General features: G+C 31.8%; 1 protein-coding gene and 1 long non-coding RNA gene across 2 annotated transcripts in view; one reads left to right on the top strand and one right to left on the bottom strand.

The window, feature by feature from the left end:
- The window catches only part of LOC141343800 (protein unc-13 homolog A), a 155,619-nt gene that overhangs the window by 36,449 nt on the left and 92,466 nt on the right, over positions 1-26,704 (top strand). The window contains exons 10-18 of the mRNA XM_073848445.1: positions 5,429-5,452; positions 8,501-8,711; positions 14,001-15,005; positions 16,453-16,555; positions 22,388-22,434; positions 23,881-23,959; positions 24,141-24,146; positions 24,996-25,070; positions 26,379-26,598. Coding sequence (XP_073704546.1) covers positions 5,429-5,452; positions 8,501-8,711; positions 14,001-15,005; positions 16,453-16,555; positions 22,388-22,434; positions 23,881-23,959; positions 24,141-24,146; positions 24,996-25,070; positions 26,379-26,598 — 1,770 coding nt within the window. The remainder of the gene's footprint in view (positions 1-5,428; positions 5,453-8,500; positions 8,712-14,000; positions 15,006-16,452; positions 16,556-22,387; positions 22,435-23,880; positions 23,960-24,140; positions 24,147-24,995; positions 25,071-26,378; positions 26,599-26,704) is intronic.
- On the bottom strand, positions 19,191-22,073 carry LOC141344058 (uncharacterized). The gene is made up of 5 exons (XR_012356805.1): positions 21,830-22,073; positions 21,181-21,258; positions 20,993-21,100; positions 20,770-20,899; positions 19,191-19,890 (listed from the first exon to the last, which is right to left on the bottom strand). It is a non-coding gene; the product is annotated as an uncharacterized lncRNA (long non-coding RNA).

Here is a 26,704-nt window from a genome sequence, read left to right as displayed (position 1 = left end):
CATGCTAACAACATGTTAATAATGCCAAAAATACAACATGCTAGCAACATGCAATTGACATATTAATTATGTTACAAATATGCTGAGAACATGCTAACAACATGTTAATCATGCTAGAAACATAAGTTGCTAACATGTTAATAACATGTTGTTAGCATCATTACCATGTTAGCAAGTTACTACAAGTTGACATTAATCAAGTTACAAACATGCTAACATGTTAATCATGCTAGAAACATGCTAGCAATACGTTAGTAACTTGCTAACAACATGTTAAAGATGCTATCATGCGATTAACATGCTAGCAACATGCTATTGACATTAATCATGTTACAAAAATGTTATAAACATGCTAGAAACGTGCTAATAACATGCTAATCATGCTAGCAACATGCTATTGACATTAATCATGTTACAAAAATCTTAGAAACGTGCTAGAAACATGCTAACAACATGCTAATCATGCTAGCAACATGCTATTGACAATAATCATGTTACAAAAATGTTAGAAACGTGCTAGAAACATGCTAAGAACATGCTAATCATGCTAGCAACATGCTATTGACATCAATCATGTTACAAAAATGTTAGAAACATGCTAGAAACATGCTAACAACATGCTAATCATGCTAACAACATGCTAGTAACTTGCTAACATGTTAATGATGCTAACAACAAGCCACCAACATGCTATTGACATCAATGATGTTACAAAAATGTTAGAAACGTGCTAGAAACATGCTAACAACATGCTAATCATGCTAGCAACATGCTATTGACATCAATCATGTTACAAAAATGTTAGAAACATGCTAGAAACATTGCTAACAACATGCTAATCATGCTAACAACATGCTAGTAACTTGCTAACATGTTAATGATGCTAACAACAAGCTACCAACATGCTATTGACATCAATGATGTTACAAAAATGTTAGAAACATGCTAGAAACATTGCTAACAACATGCTAATCATGCTAACAACATGCTAGTAACTTGCTAACATGTTAATGATGCTAACAACAAGCTACCAACATGCTATTGACATTAATCATGTTACAAAAATGTTAGAAACATGCTAGAAACATGCTAACAACATGCTAATCATGCTAGCAACATGCTATTGACATCAATCATGTTACAAAAATGTTAGAAACGTGCTAGAAACGTGCTAATAACATGCTAATCATGCTAGCAACATGCTATTGACATTAATCATGTTACAAAAATGTTAGAAACATGCTAGAAACATGCTAACAACATGCTAATCATGCTAGCAACATGCTATTGACATTAATCATGTTACAAAAATGTTAGAAACGTGCTAGAAACGTGCTAAGAACATGCTAATCATGCTAGCAACATGCTATTGACATCAATCATGTTACAAAAATGTTAGAAACATGCTAGAAACATGCTAACAACATGCTAATCATGCTAGCAACATGCTATTGACATCAATCATGTTACAAAAATGTTAGAAATGTGCTAGAAACGTGCTAATACATGCTAATCATGCTAGCAACATGCTATTGACATTAATCTTGTTACAAAAATGTAAGAAACATGCTAGAAACATGCTAACAACATGCTAATCATGCTAGCAACATGCTATTGACATCAATCATGTTACAAAAATGTTAGAAACGTGCTAGAAACGTGCTAATAACATGCTAATCATGCTAGCAACATGCTATTGACATCAATCATGTTACAAAAATGTTAGAAACGTGCTAGAAACGTGCTAATAACATGCTAATCATGCTAGCAACATGCTATTGACATCAATCATGTTACAAAAATGTTAGAAACATGCTAGAAACATGCTAACAACATGCTAATCATGCTAGCAACATGCTATTGACATTAATCATGTTACAAAAATGTTAGAAACGTGCTAGAAACGTGCTAAGAACATGCTAATCATGCTAGCAACATGCTATTGACATCAATCATGTTACAAAAATGTTAGAAACATGCTAGAAACATGCTAACAACATGCTAATCATGCTAGCAACATGCTATTGACATCAATCATGTTACAAAAATTTTAGAAACGTGCTAGAAACGTGCTAATACATGCTAATCATGCTAGCAACATGCTTTTGACATTAATCATGTTACAAAAATGTAAGAAACATGCTAGAAACATGCTAACAACATGCTAATCATGCTAGCAACATGCTATTGACATTAATCATGTTACAAAAATGTTAGAAACGTGCTAGAAACATGCTAACAACATGCTAATCATGCTAGCAACATGCTATTGACATCAATCATGTTACAAAAATGTTAGAAACGTGCTAGAAACATGCTAACAACATGCTAATCATGCTAGCAACATGCTATTGACATCAATCATGTTACAAAAATGTTAGAAACGTGCTAAAAAAATGCTAACAACATGCTAATCATGCTAGCAACATGCTATTGACATCAATCATGTTACAAAAATGTTAGAAACGTGCTAGAAACGTGCTAATAACATGCTAATCATGCTAGCAACATGCTATTGACATCAATCATGTTACAAAAATGTTAGAAACATGCTAGAAACATGCTAACAACATGCTAATCATGCTAGCAACATGCTATTGACATCAATCATGTTACAAAAATGTTAGAAACATGCTAGAAACATGCTAACAACATGCTAATCATGCTAGCAACATGCTATTGACATCAATCATGTTACAAAAATGTTAGAAATGTGCTAGAAACGTGCTAATACATGCTAATCATGCTAGCAACATGCTATTGACATTAATCTTGTTACAAAAATGTAAGAAACATGCTAGAAACATGCTAACAACATGCTAATCATGCTAGCAACATGCTATTGACATCAATCATGTTACAAAAATGTTAGAAACGTGCTAGAAACGTGCTAATAACATGCTAATCATGCTAGCAACATGCTATTGACATCAATCATGTTACAAAAATGTTAGAAACGTGCTAGAAACATGCTAACAACATGCTAATCATGCTAGCAACATGCTATTGACATCAATCATGTTACAAAAATGTTAGAAACGTGCTAGAAACGTGCTAATAACATGCTAATCATGCTAACAACATGCTATTGACATCAATCATGTTACAAAAATGTTAGAAACATGCTAGAAACATGCTAACAACATGCTAATCATGCTAGCAACATGCTATTGACATTAATCATGTTACAAAAATGTTAGAAACGTGCTAGAAACGTGCTAAGAACATGCTAATCATGCTAGCAACATGCTATTGACATCAATCATGTTACAAAAATGTTAGAAACATGCTAGAAACATGCTAACAACATGCTAATCATGCTAGCAACATGCTATTGACATCAATCATGTTACAAAAATTTTAGAAACGTGCTAGAAACGTGCTAATACATGCTAATCATGCTAGCAACATGCTTTTGACATTAATCATGTTACAAAAATGTAAGAAACATGCTAGAAACATGCTAACAACATGCTAATCATGCTAGCAACATGCTATTGACATTAATCATGTTACAAAAATGTTATAAACGTGCTAGAAACATGCTAACAACATGCTAATCATGCTAGCAACATGCTATTGACATCAATCATGTTACAAAAATGTTAGAAACGTGCTAGAAACATGCTAACAACATGCTAATCATGCTAGCAACATGCTATTGACATCAATCATGTTACAAAAATGTTAGAAACGTGCTAGAAACATGCTAACAACATGCTAATCATGCTAGCAACATGCTATTGACATCAATCATGTTACAAAAATGTTAGAAACGTGCTAGAAACGTGCTAATAACATGCTAATCATGCTAGCAACATGCTATTGACATCAATCATGTTACAAAAATGTTAGAAACATGCTAGAAACATGCTAACAACATGCTAATCATGCTAGCAACATGCTATTGACATTAATCATGTTACAAAAATGTTAGAAACGTGCTAGAAACGTGCTAAGAACATGCTAATCATGCTAGCAACATGCTATTGACATCAATCATGTTACAAAAATGTTAGAAACATGCTAGAAACATGCTAACAACATGCTAATCATGCTAGCAACATGCTATTGACATCAATCATGTTACAAAAATTTTAGAAACGTGCTAGAAACGTGCTAATACATGCTAATCATGCTAGCAACATGCTATTGACATTAATCATGTTACAAAAATGTAAGAAACATGCTAGAAACATGCTAACAACATGCTAATCATGCTAGCAACATGCTATTAACTTGCTAACATGTTAATGATGTTAAAAACAAGCTAGCAACATGCTACTGACATATTAACCATGTTACAAACATGCTAAAAACATGTTAGCAACATACTAATCATGCTAGAAAAATGCTAGCAACACGCTAGTAACTTTCTAATTATGCTAGCTTCATGCTAAATAAGTTAAAAACATGCTAGCAACATGGTATTACATGCTATCTATTTATCCATCCAGCTATCTGTCAGACTGTATTGTCCTCAAAACTTTTAAGATTTAAAACTACTTTAAACTTCAGTCTTTTTTTGACTGAAAACCATAACATTTCTACAATTTCTAAAACTTTTTTAACTTTTTAAAAACCTTTTTAAATTTTTTTTTTTACTTTTTCACACGTTCTGATCAGGCTTTTTCAAGCCAACTTAAAGTTTATCTTGACAAACTTTTGTACTTTTTTAAACTGTTTTTTAGTGTCACATGATCTTTCATAAATCATTCTAATATGCTGATTTCCTGCTCACTAAACATTTCTGATTATTATCAATGTTGAAAACAGTTGTGCTGACAAATATTTTTGTGGAAATGTGATGCATTTTACTTTCCAGGATTCACAAATGAATAGAAAGTTCATAAGAAGAGCATTTATTTGAAATAGAAATATTGTAACTTCTTGTAATATTGTAAAATGTTGTAACATTTTAAATTCTCTTTCACTTTTAATAATTAATAGCAGTAACATTTAATAACATTCTTTTTGTTTTTATGCCTTGCAAACCTTTTTTTTTTTTTTTTTTTTTGCTTTTATTAATATGTATCAAACATCGTGAATTCTGCTAATTAGTGACTTATGATTTTCTTCTTTACATTGCATTGGAAAATACAAACAGATGCCATATTTTTCCAGCATAAGTGTGTTATTTGTATCTAAAAATGCTGGCAGGGCAAGTACAAATGTAATCAAAGAAATCTGCATGGTTAAGTCTAGTAGTATTAGTTTTAATAGCAATTGACTGAAAATAGTAGTAGTTTTGAAAGTTGTATAAAAATTAATAATTAGCACTATATTGTCCATTGCTCACACTTTCTGTTTACTGTTGTTATTGAACAACTCTGTGAACACTCTATAGTGTTTACTTTTCAGGGCAAACTCAGGTTAAACTTTGGCACTGCATTATTGATAATTCTCTGTCTTCTCTTGTCTCTCACAGGTAACTGGTGGGGCGAGCAGCAGAGTAAGTTTATATATATATATATATATATATATATATATCTGTCATTACGAACTCATTAATCTGACATCTGCTTTCCTATTGGTTTTAAGTTAAGGTCACCAGGGTGGATTTTCTCACTCAACAAGTGTTTCATGCCTGATAAACAAACACACTCATGCTTTATGTGCTGTGGAGGCTAATACAGTTTTCACACTGACAGATATTTCACAAATAAACCGATTAATCATCTGCCATTTGTTCCACAAAACTTACACTCTTAAAAAATAAAGGTTCTTTATTGGCATCAATGGTTCTATGGAGAACCTTGAACATCCATGGAACCTTTCAAATGCAGAAACGGTTCTTTATAGTCAAAAAAGGTTCTTTAGATTTTTAAAAAGTTCTTTTTAAATGGGTCTGTTCACTGAACGGCTCTTTGAGGAACCAAAAATGGTTCTTCTATGGCATCACTGCAAAAACACCCTTTTGGAACCTTTATTTTTAAGAGTGTTGAAGTTGAAGGCAGTAAAATTATTTAGCATTTTGTTAATTTTTTTGTGCACATTCAAATATTTTGGATTTTTTTTTCTTTTATATGCCATATTTCTCAGGCTTTACAAGTGTTGTGTGTCGATGTGCAGTACCTTGCAAAAGTATTCATAGCCCTTCATTTTTTTCACGTTTTGTTTTGTTGCAGCATTATGTTAAACTGCTTTAAATTAGTTTTCCCCCCACATCAATTTACACTCCATACACCATAATAATGACAAAGCAAAACCAGATTTGCAAATTACTAATTTGTTAAAAATAAAACACTGGAATAAGTACATTGCATAAGTATTCATACCCTTAACTCAGTACATAGTTGAAGCACCTTTACAGCCTCAAGTCTTTTTGGGTCTGATGTAACAAGCTTTGCACATCTGCATTTGGCAATTATCTGCCATTCTTTGCCTCACCTTTTCACCTCTCCATCTCTGTCAGCTTGGATGGGGGCTGGCAGACATTTTCTAGAGTCCTAGTTGTTCCAGTCGTCTTCCATTATGGAGAATGCTTCTGTCAACCTTCAATGCAGCAGATTTGTTTCTGAACTCTTCCCTAGATCATTGCCTTAACGCAAGTCTGCACTGAGCTCTACAGGCAGTTATCTTGGTTTTTGCTCTGAGCTGCATTTTCAGCTGTTAGACCTTTTCTGAGAGGTGTGTGTCTTTCTAAATCAGACTCATTCAAATGAATTTGCCACAGTTTAACTCCACTCCAAGTGTAGGAACATCTAGAAGCAATATGAATGCTCCTGAGCTCAATTTCAAGTGTTTTTTTTTTTTTCAGAAAAGGGTATGAATACTTATGCAACGGGATCTTTTCAGTTTTTTATTTCTAATAAATTTGCAAAGTTGTCACTAACCTGTTTTGTGCTTTGTCATTATGGTGTATGAGATGTAGATTGATGTGGAAAAAAAAGTAATTTAAAGCAGTTTAACATAATGCTGCAACAAAACGTGAAAAAAATGAAGGGGTATGAATACTTTTGCAAGGCACTGTATTCAACAAATTCAAAACTGAAAGGTGAAACTGTTTTTATAACTCCCTAAATCAGAAAATACTGTAAAAAGCCAGAAAAATAAATCATGTTTTTAGGAATATGAAATCAGTTAAATGATATATGAAAAATCCCTATATAGAGTATAGAAAGGAATAAAACTGTTTAAGTTTGGTGAATGTAAGTGGTGCTAAAATAAAGGAAAAAAAAAAATTAAGAAATGAACTTTAAAATGAACACTTAAATGGGTATTTTCAGTGTTTTCTTTTTTAACTATAGTCTGAAAGAAGACATGTTATCCCTATAGTGAAAAAAAATTATGCTTAAAATAGATTTATGTCATGCTAACTATACTACAAATACATTTACATATGTACTTAATAAAAATACCCTGCAGTTGTACTTTTAGTATACTAAACTGGTATATATGTAAAGTCTGCTAAATCGGAATGACAAATTTTAATGCACTTTAATTGCTGAGAAGTCCAACTATAGATATACTTAAGTATATTTGATTGTGCTAAAGTGGAACTATTGCAAGTATACTTTAGGTACACTTTAAATATTTTGCATTTAAACACTGGTATTATTTAGAAATCACACAATCCATATTATAGTGAGATTAAAACATAGTTTAAGCTTAATATTAAGAAATGTGCATTGTGCACAAGTAGTACTCTAAAGTAAGTTGAATTACAACTTTTTTAAAAATCATTTTTTAATCATTTTTATATCAATAATGTCAGTAAATATGTTAATAGACTAAAACTATACTTAGTATAAAAAATGCATTTTTATTCTATTACTTTTTGACTAGGGTTGGAAGCAAAATGTCATTAAAAACTCAACATTTACCAATGTAAATACCATGTACTATGACAGATGTGTGTTGTGTTTTATTGGTCTTTCTAATAGTTTAGTAAATGGGTCAAAGACGTTAAGATGTCCACGTCAAAAGAAATGTACAAAAGTGATTTTATGTCCATAGAAAGCCCATTAAATATAAGTAAAGTGTCTATTTTAAGGTTTCAAATAAATTTTTGGAGAGTAAAATGTCAAAATTAGTTTGAAATAATGTTGCATTGTCATTCAGTGTAACAACATTTATGTAAAAATTTAAAGAAAATGCTTATTCTGACTTGTGCATATTAAAATAAATTAAAGAAAAAGGGAGCACATTCAATTAAATTGTGTTTTAAATGAGTTAAAATATTTTACTGACAAATTGGCAAAACCTAGAATAGTGGCAAATTCTAAAAATGTAGAATATTAAATATGCCTGACAAGATTGTTACACTGAATGACGTTTTAATGGGTGTCTTCTGTAAAGTAGGGAAACATGTATGATATTTATTTTTCGCTTTGAAAAACAAAAACAGAAATGCAATTAAATTAAACAAAAAACTTTTGATTATTTTTTTAAAACAATAATGAGTTTAAGCAGTTTTACATTTATTGTTTTAACTCTTAAAGCCTTTTTCGTCTTTGACCCAAATACAAATGTGTCTTTGATCTGCATGTGTGTACAGACAATGATCCAGACAGTGCGATGGACGACCGAGACAGTGATTACCGCAGTGAGACCAGTAACAGTATCCCGCCGCCGTTTTACACCACATCTCAACCCAATGCCTCGGTCCACCAGTATCCCATGAGCCACCAGCACCGCAGTCCCCGCGCCCCCTACTCGCACTCCATCAACAACTGCGACCTTGACTACGATCACCAGAGAGGCGTTAGGTGAGGAGAAAGAGAGCAAGGTTAAGGTTTAAACAAAATATGTTTTCAATTGGGAAAATATTTAGTATATGTTTAAAATATATCTTGGCCAGTTTTTTTTTTTTTGTACAAAAGCGCTGCATTTTAGACTTTTTTTACACCCCAGGGCTGGGCTTCGGGACAGTTTTTATGTCATAGTTCAGACTCGGGCCGAGCATCAGGACTGTTTCCGGGCATCAGCGTCTCCTTAACCCTTATGCGGTCTTCGGGGGATTTCTGGACCCCGAATGGCGTTCGCTAAAATGTAAAAAAATGTTGCCTTTGTCTAAATGGTATGAGACTTTGTAAATCAGTCAACACTATCTTGATCTACAAATAAAAAAATAAATTGGAATGATAGCTTGATTTTATGTTAGTGTGAAAAAAATACTCACGTTTGTGGAGACCCCAGGCAACAAAATGCAATTTTTGTTACAAAATATTAGTTAAAAAAACAAAACAAATGTTATTTTCCTGTTTATTAATGTTTTTACTCCTCAAGTGTACAGTTTTTGGAGGATTTTAATAATTAATATTTTTTATAGGTTTTTATACAAAAACAGCTTTTTTTGTAAAATTCCCTTTCATAAAAAACCCACATGTCTAAATTTCATTCATGGGGATAAAATGGATAATTTCACATGGTTTAGTGTAAGATTTTTGCCCATCTTTTGGAAAATCCAGTTTTAAACGTAAAAAAAAATAATTTTACCAGTAGGTGGCTGCAGAGCTCCACTATATGCTTTTTGCTATTTGACCACCTGAAAGATATCTTTTCACAAGTTTTTTTTCAGTTGAGTTCATATCTACATATCATGAAACACACAGGACTACATTTGGAGACCATAAAAACTGCTCTCTTATAATTTGTCAAAAAAAAGAAAAAAAAAAGATGTTGTTGTTGCATTCTTATGTTCATGTTGTGTACTGCTACTCAATATGTAATAGAACTGGTTTTGTTTCAGTACAAAAAATGCTTAACTTTGACAAAAAGCATTTTTTATTGTTATAATTGTGATTTCATAATATGTAGATATGTACTCAACTGAAAAAAACTTGTGAAAAAATATCTTATTGTTGGTCAAATAGCAATTAGTCAATAGTAGTGCTCTGCAGCCATCTAGTGGTAAAAGTTATATTTTTTTACTTTTAAAACTGCATTTTCCGAAAAATGGGCAAAAATCTTACACTAAACCATATCAAATTATCCATGTTATCCCCATTTAATAATTATTTAATAATTTATATATATTTAAAAAATAGCATAAATCCTACGAAAACTGCACAATCGTGGAGCAAAAACATTAATAAATAGGAAAAAAATAATTATATATATTTTTTAACTATTATTTTGTTACAAAATTTAAGTTTTGTTAGACCCCAAAGACCATGAGTGTGATTCCAATACGAAGACCGCATAAGGGTTAATTTAGACATGCATCAATTATGGTGAAGAAAAAAAAATGAACCTAATTTTCATGAGACTTCACACAAGACATATCTATAGATATATTTATCATGTCCGTGAGGCATGTATTCGCTGCGTTCCAGTTCATTTTTGTGAAGCGCTCCTGTTCAAGAAACAGACGGCAGAAAGCGCATCATGTTTGTTTTCTTTATTTTATAAAAGCACTGTTTGTAACGTTTTGTTGAGTGCACACAAATAAAAGTACACCCTACAGTTCTGAATTATGTTTTTGTTTTTGATTTGTTTTATTTTGTTAAATAATAATTTAAAGCTTTCAATAGATATATTTATCATGTCTGTGAGGCAAGTATTCACTGAGTTTCGGTTCATTTTTGTGAAGCACTCCTGTTCAAGAACGAGACGGCAGAAAGCACATGTTTGTTTTCTTTATTTTATAAAAGCACTGTAACATTTTGTGTTTAGTGTCCTAGTTTAGTGTGCAGCTGGAAGAGATCTGTGTTAAATCTCACGCAATAGGCTGAAACTTGCCACAAAGCACAGGGAAAAATAAATAACAATGAATGTGTCATGGGGAAAGAGTAAGGATATACTTGAATTATTTATTAATAAACTAGTGTATTCTGAGTCAGTGTCGCAAAGATCCTGATTTGCTATTTCCTTTTTGGATGCGCCTTTAGAGAGAAATGCATCTTTACATAATAAAAGAATTTTTGTTTTCGATTTGTTTTATTCCCTTAAGTAATATTTTAAAGCTTTCTATAGATATATGTGTCATGTCTGTGAGGCATGTATTCGCTGAGTTTCGGTTCATTTTTGTGAAGCGCTCCTGTCCAAGAACGAAACGGCAGAAAGCGCGTGTTTGTTTACTTTATTTTATAAAAGCACTGTTTGTAACGTTTTGTTAAGTGCACACAAATTAAAGTACACCCTACAGTTCCGAATTGTGTTTTTGATCTGTTTTATTTAGTTAAATAATAATTTAAAGCTTTCTATAGATATATTTATCATGTCTGTGAGGCAAGTATTCACTGAGTTTCGTTTTCAAGAACCAGACGACAGAAAGCGCGTGTTTGTTTTCTTTATTTTACAAAAGCACTGTTTGTAACGTTTTGTGTTTGGTGTCCTTCAGCGCAGCTTCCACTCTCTGCACAAACTTGGATATGCACCTAAAAGCACATATTTATCTAGGTTTAACATTTAAACTAACATTGTTTTATACTTGAACTGTTTTATATCTTTAGGGCCCCTAATGTCGCCCATGCTGGTACTAGTAAAATGTATAATCGTACCGTTTTTTTAAAGCAGGGTATTGGGATACCTGGTATATCGTGCAACACTAGAGTGTATGACGCTTTGGTTTTCTGTTTGGTTAAACGATTCATTCATTATTAATGAAACAACCCTGAAACAATCACGACAGTGAATCGATACGGCGTAAGAGTGTGAAGGTGTTTCTCAGCAGGTGTGAGAGTGTCGGTTTGCTCGTTCTTTCTGTAATGGAATCATTCATCATGTCTGATCAGCGTGTCTTTTATCTCTCCCTTTTTTCTGCTACTCTTTTTCACCTGGCAAAGACCTTTCAATTCTACTGTCTCCTTTGTTTCGCTTCCATTATTCAAAGAGACGAGTTTTCATTGATTTATAAAAATACTTGACATCAGCATGACTTGCTTAAGGGCTCAATGGATCTGTTCCTGGATCAGCCCTGTTTGCGATAAGAAAAGCAGTTGTAGTAGTAGGACTAACCCCTCTTGTATCTTCTGCCCTAGCTCTTTTTCGCTGTGTTCAGTGCAAAGTTTTAATTATAAGATAGATTAGTACAGAAGCACAGGGGGAAAAAAATCTTAAGACTTATTATCTTAAGTCTTGTTTTCCATTACAAATATCTAAATGTTTATAAATCAAGATGCATTTCCTTTAGATGCAAAATAACAAAATTGTGTGTTTATACTTAAAATCAGAAAAAATATTTTAAAAAGTGTCTTCAAGTGAGATGAATTGATTAAAATGGGTCGGAAAAATAAATTTAATTCAAAGGGAAAACGTTTTTTTTTTCTGACCACATTGGCAGATATTTTTCTGATTCTAAGCATAAACACACTTCATTTTGATCAGTTTCTCAGAAAACAAAACTTCAAGTTCTTATCTAATGCATAGTGCCTCTCAAGTAAATATTAAGCTTTGATTTTTTTACCCAAAATTTTTTACCCAAAAGTATAAATTTACTTCTTTTCTTATGTCACAATAATATTTTCTCTTATTTTTCAGAGCAAAAATCTAAACATTCCTAAATCAAGATGCATTAACTTGTAATGTAAAACAACATAAGATAAGTGTTGTTTTCAAGAAATTCATCAAAATTCAGTGAGTTGAGTTGAATTGAAATTAACTGAGTTAATGCTTAAAATTAGAAAAATATATGGAAAAAATTGTTTAAAATGGGGAAGAAAATGAAAAATATCTGTCAGTGGGGTCAGAAAAATAAAATTAATTTAAAGAAAACCTGACCCCATTTCAAGACTTTTGCCCCCCAATTTTTTATAAGCATAAATTCACTTCATTTTGATCAAGTTTTTAGAAAATATGACTTGTTATCTTATGTCACAATAATATTTTTATCTTATTTTTTTCAGAACAAAAAAATCTAAACATTCCTAAATCAAGATATATTTACTTGTAATGCAAAATGACATAAGATAAGCCTTGTTTTCAAGGCTTGCTTTTCAAGTTGATTTGAGTTTATGCTTAAAATTAGAAAAAATATTTGCACAAAAGATGTTTAAAATGGGGGATGAAAATACACCATTTAAATATTTTTCCCCCAATTTTTATAGGCATAAAAACACTTTTCTCTTATTATTTTATTATTTTTCAGAACAAAAATCTAAACATTCCATCAAGATGTATTTACCTGTAATGCAAAATGACATAAGATAAGTATTGTTTGCAAGAGTTGAGATTTGATATTTCGAAAAAAGTTGCCTAAAATTGGAGAAGAAAATGAAAATATCTGTCAGTGGGGTCAAAAAAACAAAAATATATTCAACTGGTTTATTTTTTTGACCCAATTGGGAGATATTTTTTTTTCCAGCTTTTTAAATGCATAAATTCACTTTATTTATTTTTTTTAGAAAATAAGACTTCTTATCTAATGTCATTGTGCATATTAAGTCAAAATATCTGGATTTAAGAATATTTAGATATTTATACTAAAATAAAACAAGACAAAAATACTGAGGATAAAAATCACTTTTTGCATTGTAGTATCTGAAATAAAATTCAATTCAATTCAATTCAAGTTTATTTGTATAGCGCTTTTCACAAAACAAATCGTTGCAAAGCAGCTGTACAAAAATGTAGGCTACCACAATATATTTAGTAGCTTGTTAGTGGTGACTACTGTATGTTAAGTCGATGTACATATGATATAAATATTAAAAATAATAATGGTGTAGTGATTATGCATTGCAATCAAACTTGTAGAAAATGTGTGTAGTGCTGTATGTTGTTTCAAGGCTGGCATCATCGGCGGTCCTCTGAGGGGTTGGCATCATCTCTTCTTGGGTATTCTGAATCCAGACTGAATCTTGTGTAATTCCTAGTTACTAAAGAAACAGAGAAACAAATAGAGAAATAATTAGCGTAGCTGCTGTTAAAAATAAAATGCATTCGGATAATACTGGAGGAAGAGATGTAGGGTTAGGGTTAGTCAACAATGACCAAATAACTTGTTTAAAATATTTGTAGATTTTCTGAATTTTAGTCTTCCCAAAATACAAAAAGCATGCCAATCTGTTTCTCTTGTTCTGCCTAATCTTTCGGCACTTTTCATCCTTCTCCAGCCCGACCGGAAGCTATGCATCCTCAGCTGAGCTCAGTCGTTGCAGTTCTCAACTGAGTGAAGAATACCCTGAGCGAGAACTCTATGATGAGAATGACTCTTACCACTCCTGCCACTCGTCTGTGTCCTACAGCAAGGGCTCGCCCGACTGGGATGAGACGCAGGGCGCATACAGCGACGAATGCGCCTACAGTAAGGATGGAGGAGAAGAAGAAGCTCTGTATGAGGAAGAAGATGCTGACCTGTATCCAGAGGAGGTGGACATGTACGAGGGTGAGGAGGACTTCCACTATGAGGAGGAAGAATCGTATCCGCTGGAAGAGGACCAAGAGCTTCCGTTCACCCCCACTCCTACCAGCACCGCCCCAGCAATGGACGTCCCATCAACCACCAGACCTCCTTTGGAGAAACAGGCATCACTTCACCAACAGTCTCAAAATGCCAGCCAACCTCCAGTTCAACCGCCTAATCAGACACAACCCCAAGCTCCAGCCAAACCCCCAAACCAGCAAGTTCCCGCTCCCCAAAAACAGCCACCACCCCAACAGCAATCCTCAGGCCCGATCCCTTCGGTTCAGTCCTTCTTCGCCATGGCTAAGCCATTGACTGCCGTGTTTGGGTTGGGTGGGTCTACTCCTACCCCTCCACCTCCTGCACCAACAACTCAATCCCAACCTCCACCTCAACCAGTCCCAACACAATCCCAGCCTCCAATGGCTCAACCTCCTGCTCCTGTGACCCAACAGATGCCTCCACCTACGACCAAATCCCCTGAGGTTCCCACTCCTGTCCCAACAATAAACTCCCAACCTCCTGCACCAGAACCTAAAACTCCAACCCCAACAGAAGAGAAACTGCCCACAGTAGAGCCACCAATAGAGGAGGAACCTCCACTTCAAGAAGATGACTTTCACATGGAGGAACCTCTAGAAGAGGAAATGAAGATTGAGAGTCTACCTCCATCTCCTCCTTTTGAAGAGGAGGAACCGATACCTGAACCTGAGAGGTACCACAAATATCTCAATAACACTTGGGTTTTCAAAATCGTGATAAAGAAACTCATCCATCAAAATTAACACTAAAGTTGCAGTATAGATGTACAGAAATTGTTTCCATGCTGGTTAGGTCTGGGATAGTGGACCAGCATCAGTCAAGATATTCACAAGCAAAATTTACTGGTAATGCTGATTAACCAAGGTTTCTGGTCAGGCAGTTTGCCTCTCAGCCTGATAGCAGATTAGTGTCCAAAACCAGTGAACCAGATCAGCTTGGCCAGCTAAAATGCACAAATCACATTTATCAGATTATTTAAAATATGTTTTTAGGATATTTCACCTGGTTTAGATGGTTGACCAGTCTGTCTTCCATTTATTGAATTATTATAAAGCTTTTTTTTAACTATTTGAATTGCATTAGTTGGTTGACCAGTTTTTCTTCCAGCCTGACCAGCTGAAAAGAGCTCAAAACCAGAACTTTCAAACCAGCAAACCAGACCAACTTGGCCAGATAAAACACACAAACCACACATATTAAATTATTTTTAAAGTGGATTTTTGACCTGGTTTAGATGGTCAACCAGCATGTCTTTCAGCCTCACCAGCTGATAAGTGCCCAAAACCACTTTAAAACCAGCAAATCAGACTAATTTGGCCACCTAAAATGCTCAGGCTTTATTTATTGGATCATTTATTGAATCAGTTTTTTTAATATGTGATTTGGTTTAGTTGGTTGACCAGTTTGTCTTCCAGCCTGACCATCTGATAAGTGCCCAAAACATCTTTGAATCAGCAAACCAGATCAACTTGACCAGATAAAAAAATGCAAACCACATATATTGGATTATTTTAAAGCTGTTTTTAGGATATTTGACCTGGTTTGGATGGTCAACCATGTCTTTCTGCCCGACCAGCTGATAAGTGCTCAAAACTACTTTAAAACCAGCAAACCAGATTAACTTGGCCACCTAAAACACACAAAACACATTAATTGAATGATATACATTTTGTTTATTAGGATGTTTCACCTAGTTTAAATGCTTGACCAGCAGAAAAGTGCCCAAAACGCCTTTATTGGGTGATTGTTTTTATATGGTCGACCACCTTTTTATAAAGCATGACCAACTGATAAGTGCCAAAAACATCTTTAAAACCAGCCCAGCTAAAATGAGGGAACCACATTTATTGGATGTTTTAAAGTTTTAGGATATTTGACCTGGTTTAGATGGTCTACCAGCCTGACCAGCTGACAAGTGTCCAAAACCACTTTAAAATCAACAAACCAGACCAGCCTGGACAGCGAACACCAGCAATCCTACAATTATTGGATGATTTAAATGCTGTTTTTAAGATAGTTAAACAGTCTAGTGTGGATGCATCCAAGACACATCTTCAGGGAATTGTTTGATTCATTTATTGTTGCAGTATACATGTAAACAGTCTGGTTTATTTGTGCAGTGAACCAGTAATAGAGGAGCCAAAGGAGCCGGTTGACCCAGCGGTCAGAGCTAAACAGAACTGGCTACGACTTTTTGAGAAAGTTCGACAACAGCTGCAGGAGGTGAGACGTTCACTAGACTTTAATCAGTTTCTTATATTGATTTCTGTCTTGTTTTATGCATAATTTGCACAGAAATTCACATTGCTCTTGTTTTCTAAAGTAGTGTGTAGGAAAGTACAAATCAAACCCAAAAATTGTTATTTTGAATGGATCAGTCCACCTTAATTCACAAGAAATAGAGATGGTTTTGTAAATGGTTCCCTTAAATGGAATCTCCACAATCACTGCAAACTCACATTCATATTCTCTCAGTTCCATTCAGAAATGCATCACTTTATGGAATTAACATTGGTTGTTTATTTTTATATATTCGTACACATTTTCTGCTGGATGCTTATAATGCGATGAGACTCCATTCTAATGCTAATGGCACTCTAACCGCTGTCATGATTATTTTGCAGTTTGCCACGCACTCTTTGCTTCTTTTTTTTGTCTGCGTTATTCTGTTGACTCTTTATCCTTTTGTTGTCTGTTTGTATCCCGCCGTTTTGTCGTCTTTCCAGTCTCTTTTCATTGTTTTAGCGATTTGCATGTTTGCTCAGATGGCCCATGATTGGACGAGACTGTCAGGTGGGTCCGTTGTTGGTGGTGTGAATGTTCTGTGGTGGTTTTGTGTAAGCTTTTGACTTGTGTAGGCAGTGTGTGCTGAAATAGTCCTCAGAAAGCCCCTTTTCTGAAAATTTTTGAAAGAACGTTTTAAAATCGCCGTTTTTCAGTTTTTTTTTAGATGTTTTAAAACTTTTTTTTTCATGCAAATGTTGAAAACATTCCATTTTATAATTTTTTTGAGTTCACTGTTTTTTTCCCAGTGTTTTATTATTATTATTATTATTATTATTATTATTATTATTATTATTTTATTTATTTTTTTCCGGTGGTGATTTTGGTGTGATGTACTATTATTGTTTTATAAATTTTATATTTGCAATTATCATTTAAATTTTATTGCAATTTTAAATTATATTTCGGATTTTTAAAGTTTTAGTAATTTGGTTGTTTTGTCATTTTTAATATTTTTTTTAAATGTCTAGATTTTATAATTATTGAGTTCAGAAAGGGTTTTTATATGTACTATGGTGTGATGTACTATTATAGTTTTATGCATTTTTCATGTTTAAATTTAATTTTTATTTTATATTTGCAATTATCAATTAATTTTTTATTGCAATTTTAAATTATATTTTAAATGATATAATTTTAAAGGTTTAGTAATTTGATTGTTTTTGTAATTTTTTTATATTTTTAAAATGTCTGTATAGTTTTATTTATTATTATTTTAGTTTTAAATAATAATATTATTATTTATGTACTACTATAGTTTTATTAATTTTTCATGTTTAAGATTAATGTGTAATTTATATTTGCAATTATCATTTCAATTGTATTGTAATTTTAAGTTCTATTTTAAATTATATAATTTTAAAGTTTTCGTAATTTGGTTGTTTTTGTCAGTTATATATATATAATTTTTAAATCTCTATATAGTTTTTAGTTATTATTTTAGTTTAAAATAATAATACTATTATTTGTGTACTATTATAGCTTTATAATTTTTTATGTTTAAATTTAATTTTTATTCACATTTGCAATTATCACTTCAATTTTAAATTCTATTTTGTAATTTTAAGTTTTAGTAATTTGAATATTTTGTCATTTTTATCTTTTTTTAAATTTCTATATAGTTTCTTATTGTTTTAGTTTTATATAATAAAACTATTATTCATGTAGCATTATAGTTTTATTATTTTTCATATTTAAGATTAATTTGTAATTTATATTTGCAATTATCATTTCAATTGTATTGCAATTTTAAATTCTATTTTAAATTATATAATTTTTTAAAGTTTTCATAATTAGGTTGTTTTTGTCATTTTTATATGTATTTTTAAAATCTCTATATAGTTTTTAGTTATTATTTTAATTTTAAATAATAATATTATCATTTGTGTACTATTATAGTTTTATTACTTTTTCATGTTTAGGTTGGATTTTTATTTCATATTTGCAATTATCATTTCAATTTTATTGCAATTTTAAATTATATTTTTTTAATTTTGAACTTTTAGTAATTTTTACTTTCATTTTTTATTTTTATCTTTTTTTAAATGTCTATATGGTTTGTTTTTAATTTAGTTTTAAATAATGCTATTATTTACTATTATATTTTTATTAATTTATCATGTTTAAGAATAATTTGTCATTTATATTAGCAATTATCGTTTACATTTTATTGCAATTTTAAATTAGATAAATTTTAAAGTTTTAGAATTTTTTTTTTTATTATTATTTTTTGTTAAATGTCTATGTACACAGCAAATTCTGGTCTTTGGAATAAACTCCCTGGTAGTTAAAATCAACTCAATCTGAGTGTACATGCGTGACCATCAAATAGACTCCAGCGCAGAGTTAAAATAACTCCGCTCTTGGAGTTGAATTTTTAACACTTTCTCAGAGTTAAATTTTAACACTTTCTGGAGTTAAAATATTAATCATTTGGAGAGTAATTTTAACTCTAAAATTTTGTTAATTATAATTTAAACTCTTTAACCAGTGTTAAAAACACTTTTTAGGGTTAACACAATATGTTTTATGTGGAAATGACTACACTGAAAGCCATACTCTCAACGTGCTGCTTTTATTTCAGGAAATACATAGATTGGATTTAGAAATTCCATGCATGTAAACACTTTGAAATTAACTGCTGTCATAAAATACTGTAAAATCTAACAGCAAAACATTTACATTTAATACATGTCTGCAGTGCCAACAAGAAATGTTTAGTAAAATTGTATACAGCATAGTCAACACCACATCATTGCATTATATAAAATCAAGCCTGAATAATTATAAAATAGTGCAGTAGTATTGTGTAACCAGAGGTAGATATACATCAGATGAAGTAACAAGAAACAACTCCACAGTGATACCAGGATACATTCCATGAATTAGTTTGAGGCGCCTGAATAAAAAAAAAAGCTGAAAGCTGAAGGATGGAGCACAGAGGACAGAACTTAACATTTTGCTTAAATAAGAAAATTACTGCTTGTTCAACTGCCTTGCTCTCAGTTCTTTGACTTCAGTTGTACCTATCAATATTATATACATTTGTCTGTAAAAAAAATATGTACAGGCTGGACAGAGCATCATGATACTTTACTTTACTTGAACTGCTCTGCAACAATACCCAAGGATTTACATGACTGACAAGGCGAAACTTCTCTGTCCAAGACGATGTAAAAGGTGGAAACCTGTGCTTTTGATGTCCCTGAGGCAAGAAGATATGGCTGAGGGTTTTCTTTAGTGGTCAGGTGATGGTCATCAAGACTTTGGCATGACTGAAACACAAGATAAACATCCCTTTATAAACAATAGGCATTAAAGGAAGAGAACAAAAAATACAGATAATTTACTCACCCGCTTGTCATCCAAGAGGTTCATGTCTTTCTTTTCTTTCTTCAGTCACAAAGAAATTTTTTTTTAAGAAAAACATTCATTTCACAGCATTTCTCTCCATATAGTGAACTTGAATGGTGCATGCGAGTTTGAATTTCAGAATTGCAGTTTCAATGCAACTTCAAATGGCTCTAAACCATCCCAGCCGGGGAAGAAGGGTCTTATCTAGCAAAACAATGTGTTACTTTCATTAATAAATTCATATTTGTACACGTTTTAACCACAAATGCTCGTCTTGTCTAGCTTTGCATTGAGCATACATACTATGTGCACTCTGGTTTCAAGACAGTTAGGGTACGTCGAAAAACTACCATCTCAATTTCATCCATCTCTGACTCAAAATTGTCCTACATCGCTGCAGAAGTACCGACCCAGTGTTTACAAAGTGAACGTGCAAAGATTATCAAATGCCCTTTGCAAAAAAATAAAAAAATAAATAAGGTTTTTTGATATACTCTAAATGTATTGAACCAGAGTGCACAGAGTATGCATGTGCATCACAGAGGTAGACAAGACCAGCATTTGAGATTAAAAACTGTATAAATATAAACGTATTCAATACGTTAAGCACCACAGAAATCCACTATGTTGAGAAAAATCCTGCAATGCTTTCCTCAAAAAACACAATTTCTTTATGACTGATGAAAGAAAGACATGAACATCTTGAATGACAAAGGGGTAAATTATTTGTAAGTTTTTGTTCTGGAAGTGAATTAATTCAAGCTAAATATTTGGAATAGAATAGTGTTGTCTAAACAAACCTTTTCACCAGATGATATGTTGCCTCTTCAAAATTGATCTTCTTGGCCTCAATTACTTTCCAAGTGTTAAATTTTTCCAGGAACCTTGTAGCAACCACCATTCCAAGCATCCGTGATAATTCTTGCAAATCTAAAAAAAAAAAAAAAAAAAGATAATCTTTCAGACAAATGTAACAATATATATTTTTTTCAATAACATTTTTAAATATTTTTTAATACTTACCAGTCCTTTGACATCCAAGAATCAAGAAAACGTGTAGTACATCAGCTGAGCCCTGGTCATCTGTGATTTTCAGTGTTGTTTTATCTGGTATCAAAAACTTCTGCTGGACTACACAATAACATCAACAACATGTTATTTACAAAATAAATCATAAAATTACAGTCACTTACTCTAAACATATAACTCACCTGAATTGAGAAAATCTGAGAAACAAATTTCGTTTCCAGTTTTACTAATTCACTCCATCCTGCACTTCTGTCAACATCCTGACAATGAAGAGAAAACATGTAATTTAAAATAACCTCTAATGTTATTGTGATTGAAAATGCAAAATGTTTAATATGAAAGCCACGAACTCTCATAGGTCACGAGTCACTACTAAAACATTTGTAACGTTAGCCGTTACGACTCAAAACATTGCAGGCATAACTTTACACGTTCATGGCTAAACTATGATCGTTTTTAGCCAGGGTAAAGTTAGACTTAGACACTTCAGTTTACTGACATTGCTAGATATTACCTCGTCTCGTCGGCATTACATTATGGAAGCTTAACAGAATGTTTCTTGAGCGAGTCACAACTTAAATTTGACAGCAAAACACTCGTTTACAAAAATAAGGTGAACAGAAAGACGTAAGCTAATATTAGCTTGTTCACATCGGGAAAAAAAGTCAAAACAGCCATGTTTTGCATCGGAGATTCATTCAACACAAAGTTCGCCGCGGTTATTGGCGTCAGTACACAGCAGTCTATGGTACACAGTAGATAACGTAACAGCTATGTAATCAGCTGTCTGTCAGAAGATAAAGAACATTTTGGAATTAGTTTTTTACCTACCTCATGACGAAGAAGACTTCATCAGTCCTTCGTGTGGCAGGCTCGTGTAATGGCGCGCTCCTGATGTAACGTTAGTGTTAAAACGTGCTCCTGAACACCAATGAATGAACTCCGAAAAACAACACAGCCAGGGAGTATCCCGTAACACAAAATGTAGTGAAAGTTAAAAAATAAACTCCAAAAATTTAACTCTTTCACACTTTTATGCCTAACTCCTGATTTTCGAACTCCAGAAATTTGCTGTGTAGTTTTAGTTATGATTATTTTAGTTTCAGCTTTAGTACACAAAAATGTTATCCAGAAATGTTAACTAAAATAAATAATATATATATTTTTAAATATTATTTCAGTTAACATTTATTTATTTATTTTTCAAATAAAATTGTGGTTTGCTTTAAGTTAATGATAATAACCCTGGTTTGTTGGAGTCAGTCTTGTAGTGTTGCCCTGTTTGTGTTGAATACATAATATATAGATTAAAGCTTAAAGTTGATCAGTTAATAAAACTAATAAATGTTTCTCTTTCTCTTTCTCTCTCTTTCTCTGTCTTTCTCTCAGGCACGAGGAGAGTCAGGCTCTCAGTCTCTGTGGTTTGGTAAAGGAGGGTGAGTCAAAGTCAAGCTCATCTTTTTAGTTCAATCAACAACTAATACAAAGGCATCAGTGAAGTGGACATGACGTTGATCTAATATACGCTCACATACTCAAGTGTTTATCCAATCAGTCCAGACTGATTCCTCAGACGAGGGGGAAAACATAAGACAGTTTTACCTGCCATTAGGAAATGCATGAACTAATAAACTCCACAGCTTAAATGCAATGCTTCAAAACATCTGCCAATTGCATAAATGCAAAAATAGCAACATTTCCACTTTGATATTAATCAGAGACAACAAATAGTTAATTAATTTTTCATGTTTAAGATTAATTTGTAATTTACATTTGCAATTATGCTTTATATTTTATTGCAATTTTAAATGATATCATTTTAAAGTTTTAGTAATGTGGTTATTTTTATCAGTTTTATATATAATTTTTAAATTTCCATATAGTTTTAGTAATTATTTTAGTTTTAAATGAGAATACTATTTTTGTTTTGTTATTAATTTCTCATGTTTAAGATTAATTTTTATTTTATTGCAATTATCATTTCAATTACAATTTTAAATTCTATAATTTTAAAATGTTTGTAATTTGGTTGTTTTTTCAGTTTTATATATATATTTTTTTACATTTCTATATAGTTTTAGTTTTTAGTAATTATTAATTTAGTTTTAAATTATAATACTATTATTTATGTATTGTTATAGTTTTAAAATTTTTCATGTTTAACGTTCATTTTTATTTTATATTTGCAGTTATTTCAATTTTAAATTCTGTTTCAAATAATACAGTTTAAAAAATTTAGTAATTTGGATGTTTTTTGTAATTTTTATCATTTTCTGTTAAATGTCTATATAGTTTTTAGTTATTATTAAATTTTTATAATTTCACATTTTCCCCCTAGTATTTTATTATTGATATTTGGTGTGATGTACTGTTATAGTTTTATTACTTTTTCATGTTTCATTTTTATTTTATATTTGCAATTATAATTTCAATTTTATTACAAATTTAAGTTCAATTTCAAATTATATAATTTTAAAGTTTTAGTAATTTGGTTGTTTTTATCAGTTTTATATGTTTATATAGTTTTAAATTTTAGCAATTATTTTGGCTTTAAAATTATAGTACAATTATTTATGTACTGTTATAATTTTATTAATTTTTCATGTTTAAGACTTATTTTTAATTAGTTTAATAATTGGAATGGCTTAAACATGTTTAAGCCAAACGCATAAAAGCAAAAATAGCAACATTTCAACTTTGATATTAATCAGAGACAACATATTTCACTCTACGCAGTCTAGTCAGACAGTAAATGTTTACGGTAATTTAGGTAAATCTAGGCATAATGGTAATATTGAATGGATGTGGTTTCTGCATGCTGTTGAGGAACAGAAGTTATTTTTCCTGCAACATTATGCTCATGATTATGTGCATTTCTCCAGGATGGGAGGAGCGCTATACAGCATTGACAGCATGCCTGATCTGAGGAAGAGGAAGACCATTCCTCTAGTCAGAGATCTCGTAAGAAGAGTTTTTGTGTTTATCTAATATTCAGTTCATCTGCATTGACTTAACACAATTACCAATTAAAGTACAATGCAGAACTCCTTAGTGCAAAAATGTCTCAGATGACCTATTAAATATGCATAACACATTCACTATTTTTTGTCTTGTTTTCTTTGCCTCTGCTATTTGGACTCAGGCTATGGTAAGGATTTGTTTTTCTTTTTGTAAATATAGCAGTTATCAGTGTTTTATAAAACAACAGATGCTTCCACATGTAATCTAACACAATCCTCAGACATAAAACAGCACCAAAACCATTGATTTTGTTCTATCTTTTTATTTTTTATTAATGAACCTTACCCGCATTTAAGTGTTTTTAATAAAAGAATGCATGAAGCTAGAATAAGAAGTGTTTGTTTACAAGCAGTTATGTTTTGTATGTTCAGGTATTCATACTGTACAACAAAATATAAACAAATGAATACCTAAATAGGGACGTAGTAGTATACTTAAAGTATGACGTAAAGCTCACATAAATAAAGCTTACAAGTATATTTGCAGTATAAAACTACTAAACTAGTCATTTACTGAGACTATACTTCTACATATTCTAGAGTATATAAGTATACTAAAGTATACATTTATATGCTAGAAAGTGGGACAATTTAGTCCCAAGTAGTATTGATATAGTACACATTAAATGTATACTACTAGTACACTGATATTCGTATACTTACTACATAAAGTATACTTAAAAGTATACTTTTATATGCTAGAAAGTAGGCCAATTTAGTCCCAATGAGTATTGAAATAGTACTCTTAAAAGTATACTACTAGCACATTGTTATTTGTATATGAATGTGGATGAGCTCAGGTCATTTGAGAAATGTTTAAAGTTCATATTGAGATCTCTGACTTTTGATTCTCTTCTGAAACTCATGTGTATGTGGTTTTTATCAAAGGAGAAACATCTGAGAAGTCTCCATTTGCTCTCTATGTGATCTCATTGCTGACAGCTGAAATGTGAATGATATCTTGTGTGATTTTTCAGTCTCTAGTGCAGAACTCTCGCAAGGCTGGCATTACTTCTGCTATGGCCTCTAGTACACTCAACAACGAGGAGCTGGTGAGTGAGTTAAGTCTCTCTGGAAGATTACATTTGACCAATCTTTATATTAAAAATGCCTTTTTGTTTCTCATTTAATAGTAAATGCTCTGCTGTGTCGAGTGTGTGCACTGAATTCTGTACACTGGAAACATTATGCGATTCTCTCATGTTTGCTATGTTTAAGTGTTGATTAAAAGTAAAACTAGAAATAAATTATTAACAATCATTTTTGTATAAATCTGAATTTTTTTTTTATTAGATGAAAAACAGAAATAAATTAATTTAAATAGAAGTAAATACTAAAACTGAAATAAAAATAAATTAAAGCTAAATAGAAATGTTAAGTAAGTAAACTAATAAAGATAATAAAAATATCATAAAAGATGCATAACAACATTTTTAAAACTAAAGTAAAAAATTTAATCTGAAAATAGAATATTATATATTTTTCATAAGTTCAAAATAATAATGATGTCACATATGTGACCCTGGACCACAAACCAGTCTTAAGTCGCTGGGGTATATTTGTAGCAATAGCCAAAAATACATTGCATGGGTCAAAATTATTGATTTTTCTTTTATGCCAAAAATCATTAGGAAATTAAGTAAAGATCATGTTCCATGAAGATTTTTTGTAAAACTCCTACTGTAAATGTATCAAAATGTAATTTTTGATTAGTAATATGCATTGTTAAGAACCTAATTTGGACAACTTTAAAGATGATTTTCTCAGGATTTTGATTTTTTTGCACCCTCAGATTCCAGATTTTCAAATAGATGTATCTCGGCCAAATATTGTCCTATCCTAACAAACCATACATCAATAGAAAGCTTATTTACTGAGCTTTCATATTATATATACATCTCAGTTTTGTAAAATTTAACCTTATGACTGGTTTTGTGGTCCAGGGTCACATATATATATATATATATAAATGCACATATAACTATGACTTTAAAAAAAATTAACTTTTTTTTTTTTTTGTGACCATGCACCACAAAACCAGTCATAGGGGTCCACATTTTTTGAAATTGTGATTCATACATCATCTGAAAGCTGAATAAATAAGCTTTCCATTGATGTATGGTATAATAATAAAATGTAGTTTTAAACTCAAAATTTTAAAATATGTACATTTAACTAAAATTAAAGTTAAAAATTGAAATAAAAATCAACTGAGGTAAACAGAAATACTAAAAATAATTAAAAATGTACCAAAGTTTTCTTTTAAATAAAAAAATGTAAAAGCTAAATCAAAATATGAACACATACTGTAGTGTATATTATATTCCTAAAATACCACTGGTGTGTTTGTGCTCCTGTAGAAGAGTCATGTGTATAAGAAGACGCTGCAGGCTCTGATCTACCCCATTTCCTGCACCACCCCACACAACTTTGAGGTGTGGACAGCCACAACACCCACCTACTGCTACGAGTGCGAGGGTCTGCTGTGGGGCATCGCTCGACAGGGAATGCGCTGCTCCGAGTGTGGCGTCAAATGTCACGACAAGTGCCAGGACCTACTCAACGCTGACTGCTTGCAGAGTGAGACTTTAATGCAAGAGCACAGTATTTATGAAGTGGGGATGAACTAACTGAAAGTATCAATGCTACATACAAAAATAATAAATAAATATCAATAAATATGAAA

The sequence above is a fragment of the Garra rufa genome, chromosome 10 (genome assembly GCF_049309525.1).
Source record: "Garra rufa chromosome 10, GarRuf1.0, whole genome shotgun sequence".
Lineage (NCBI taxonomy): Eukaryota > Metazoa > Chordata > Actinopteri > Cypriniformes > Cyprinidae > Garra > Garra rufa.
This window is presented reverse-complemented; position numbering and strand designations above follow the sequence as displayed.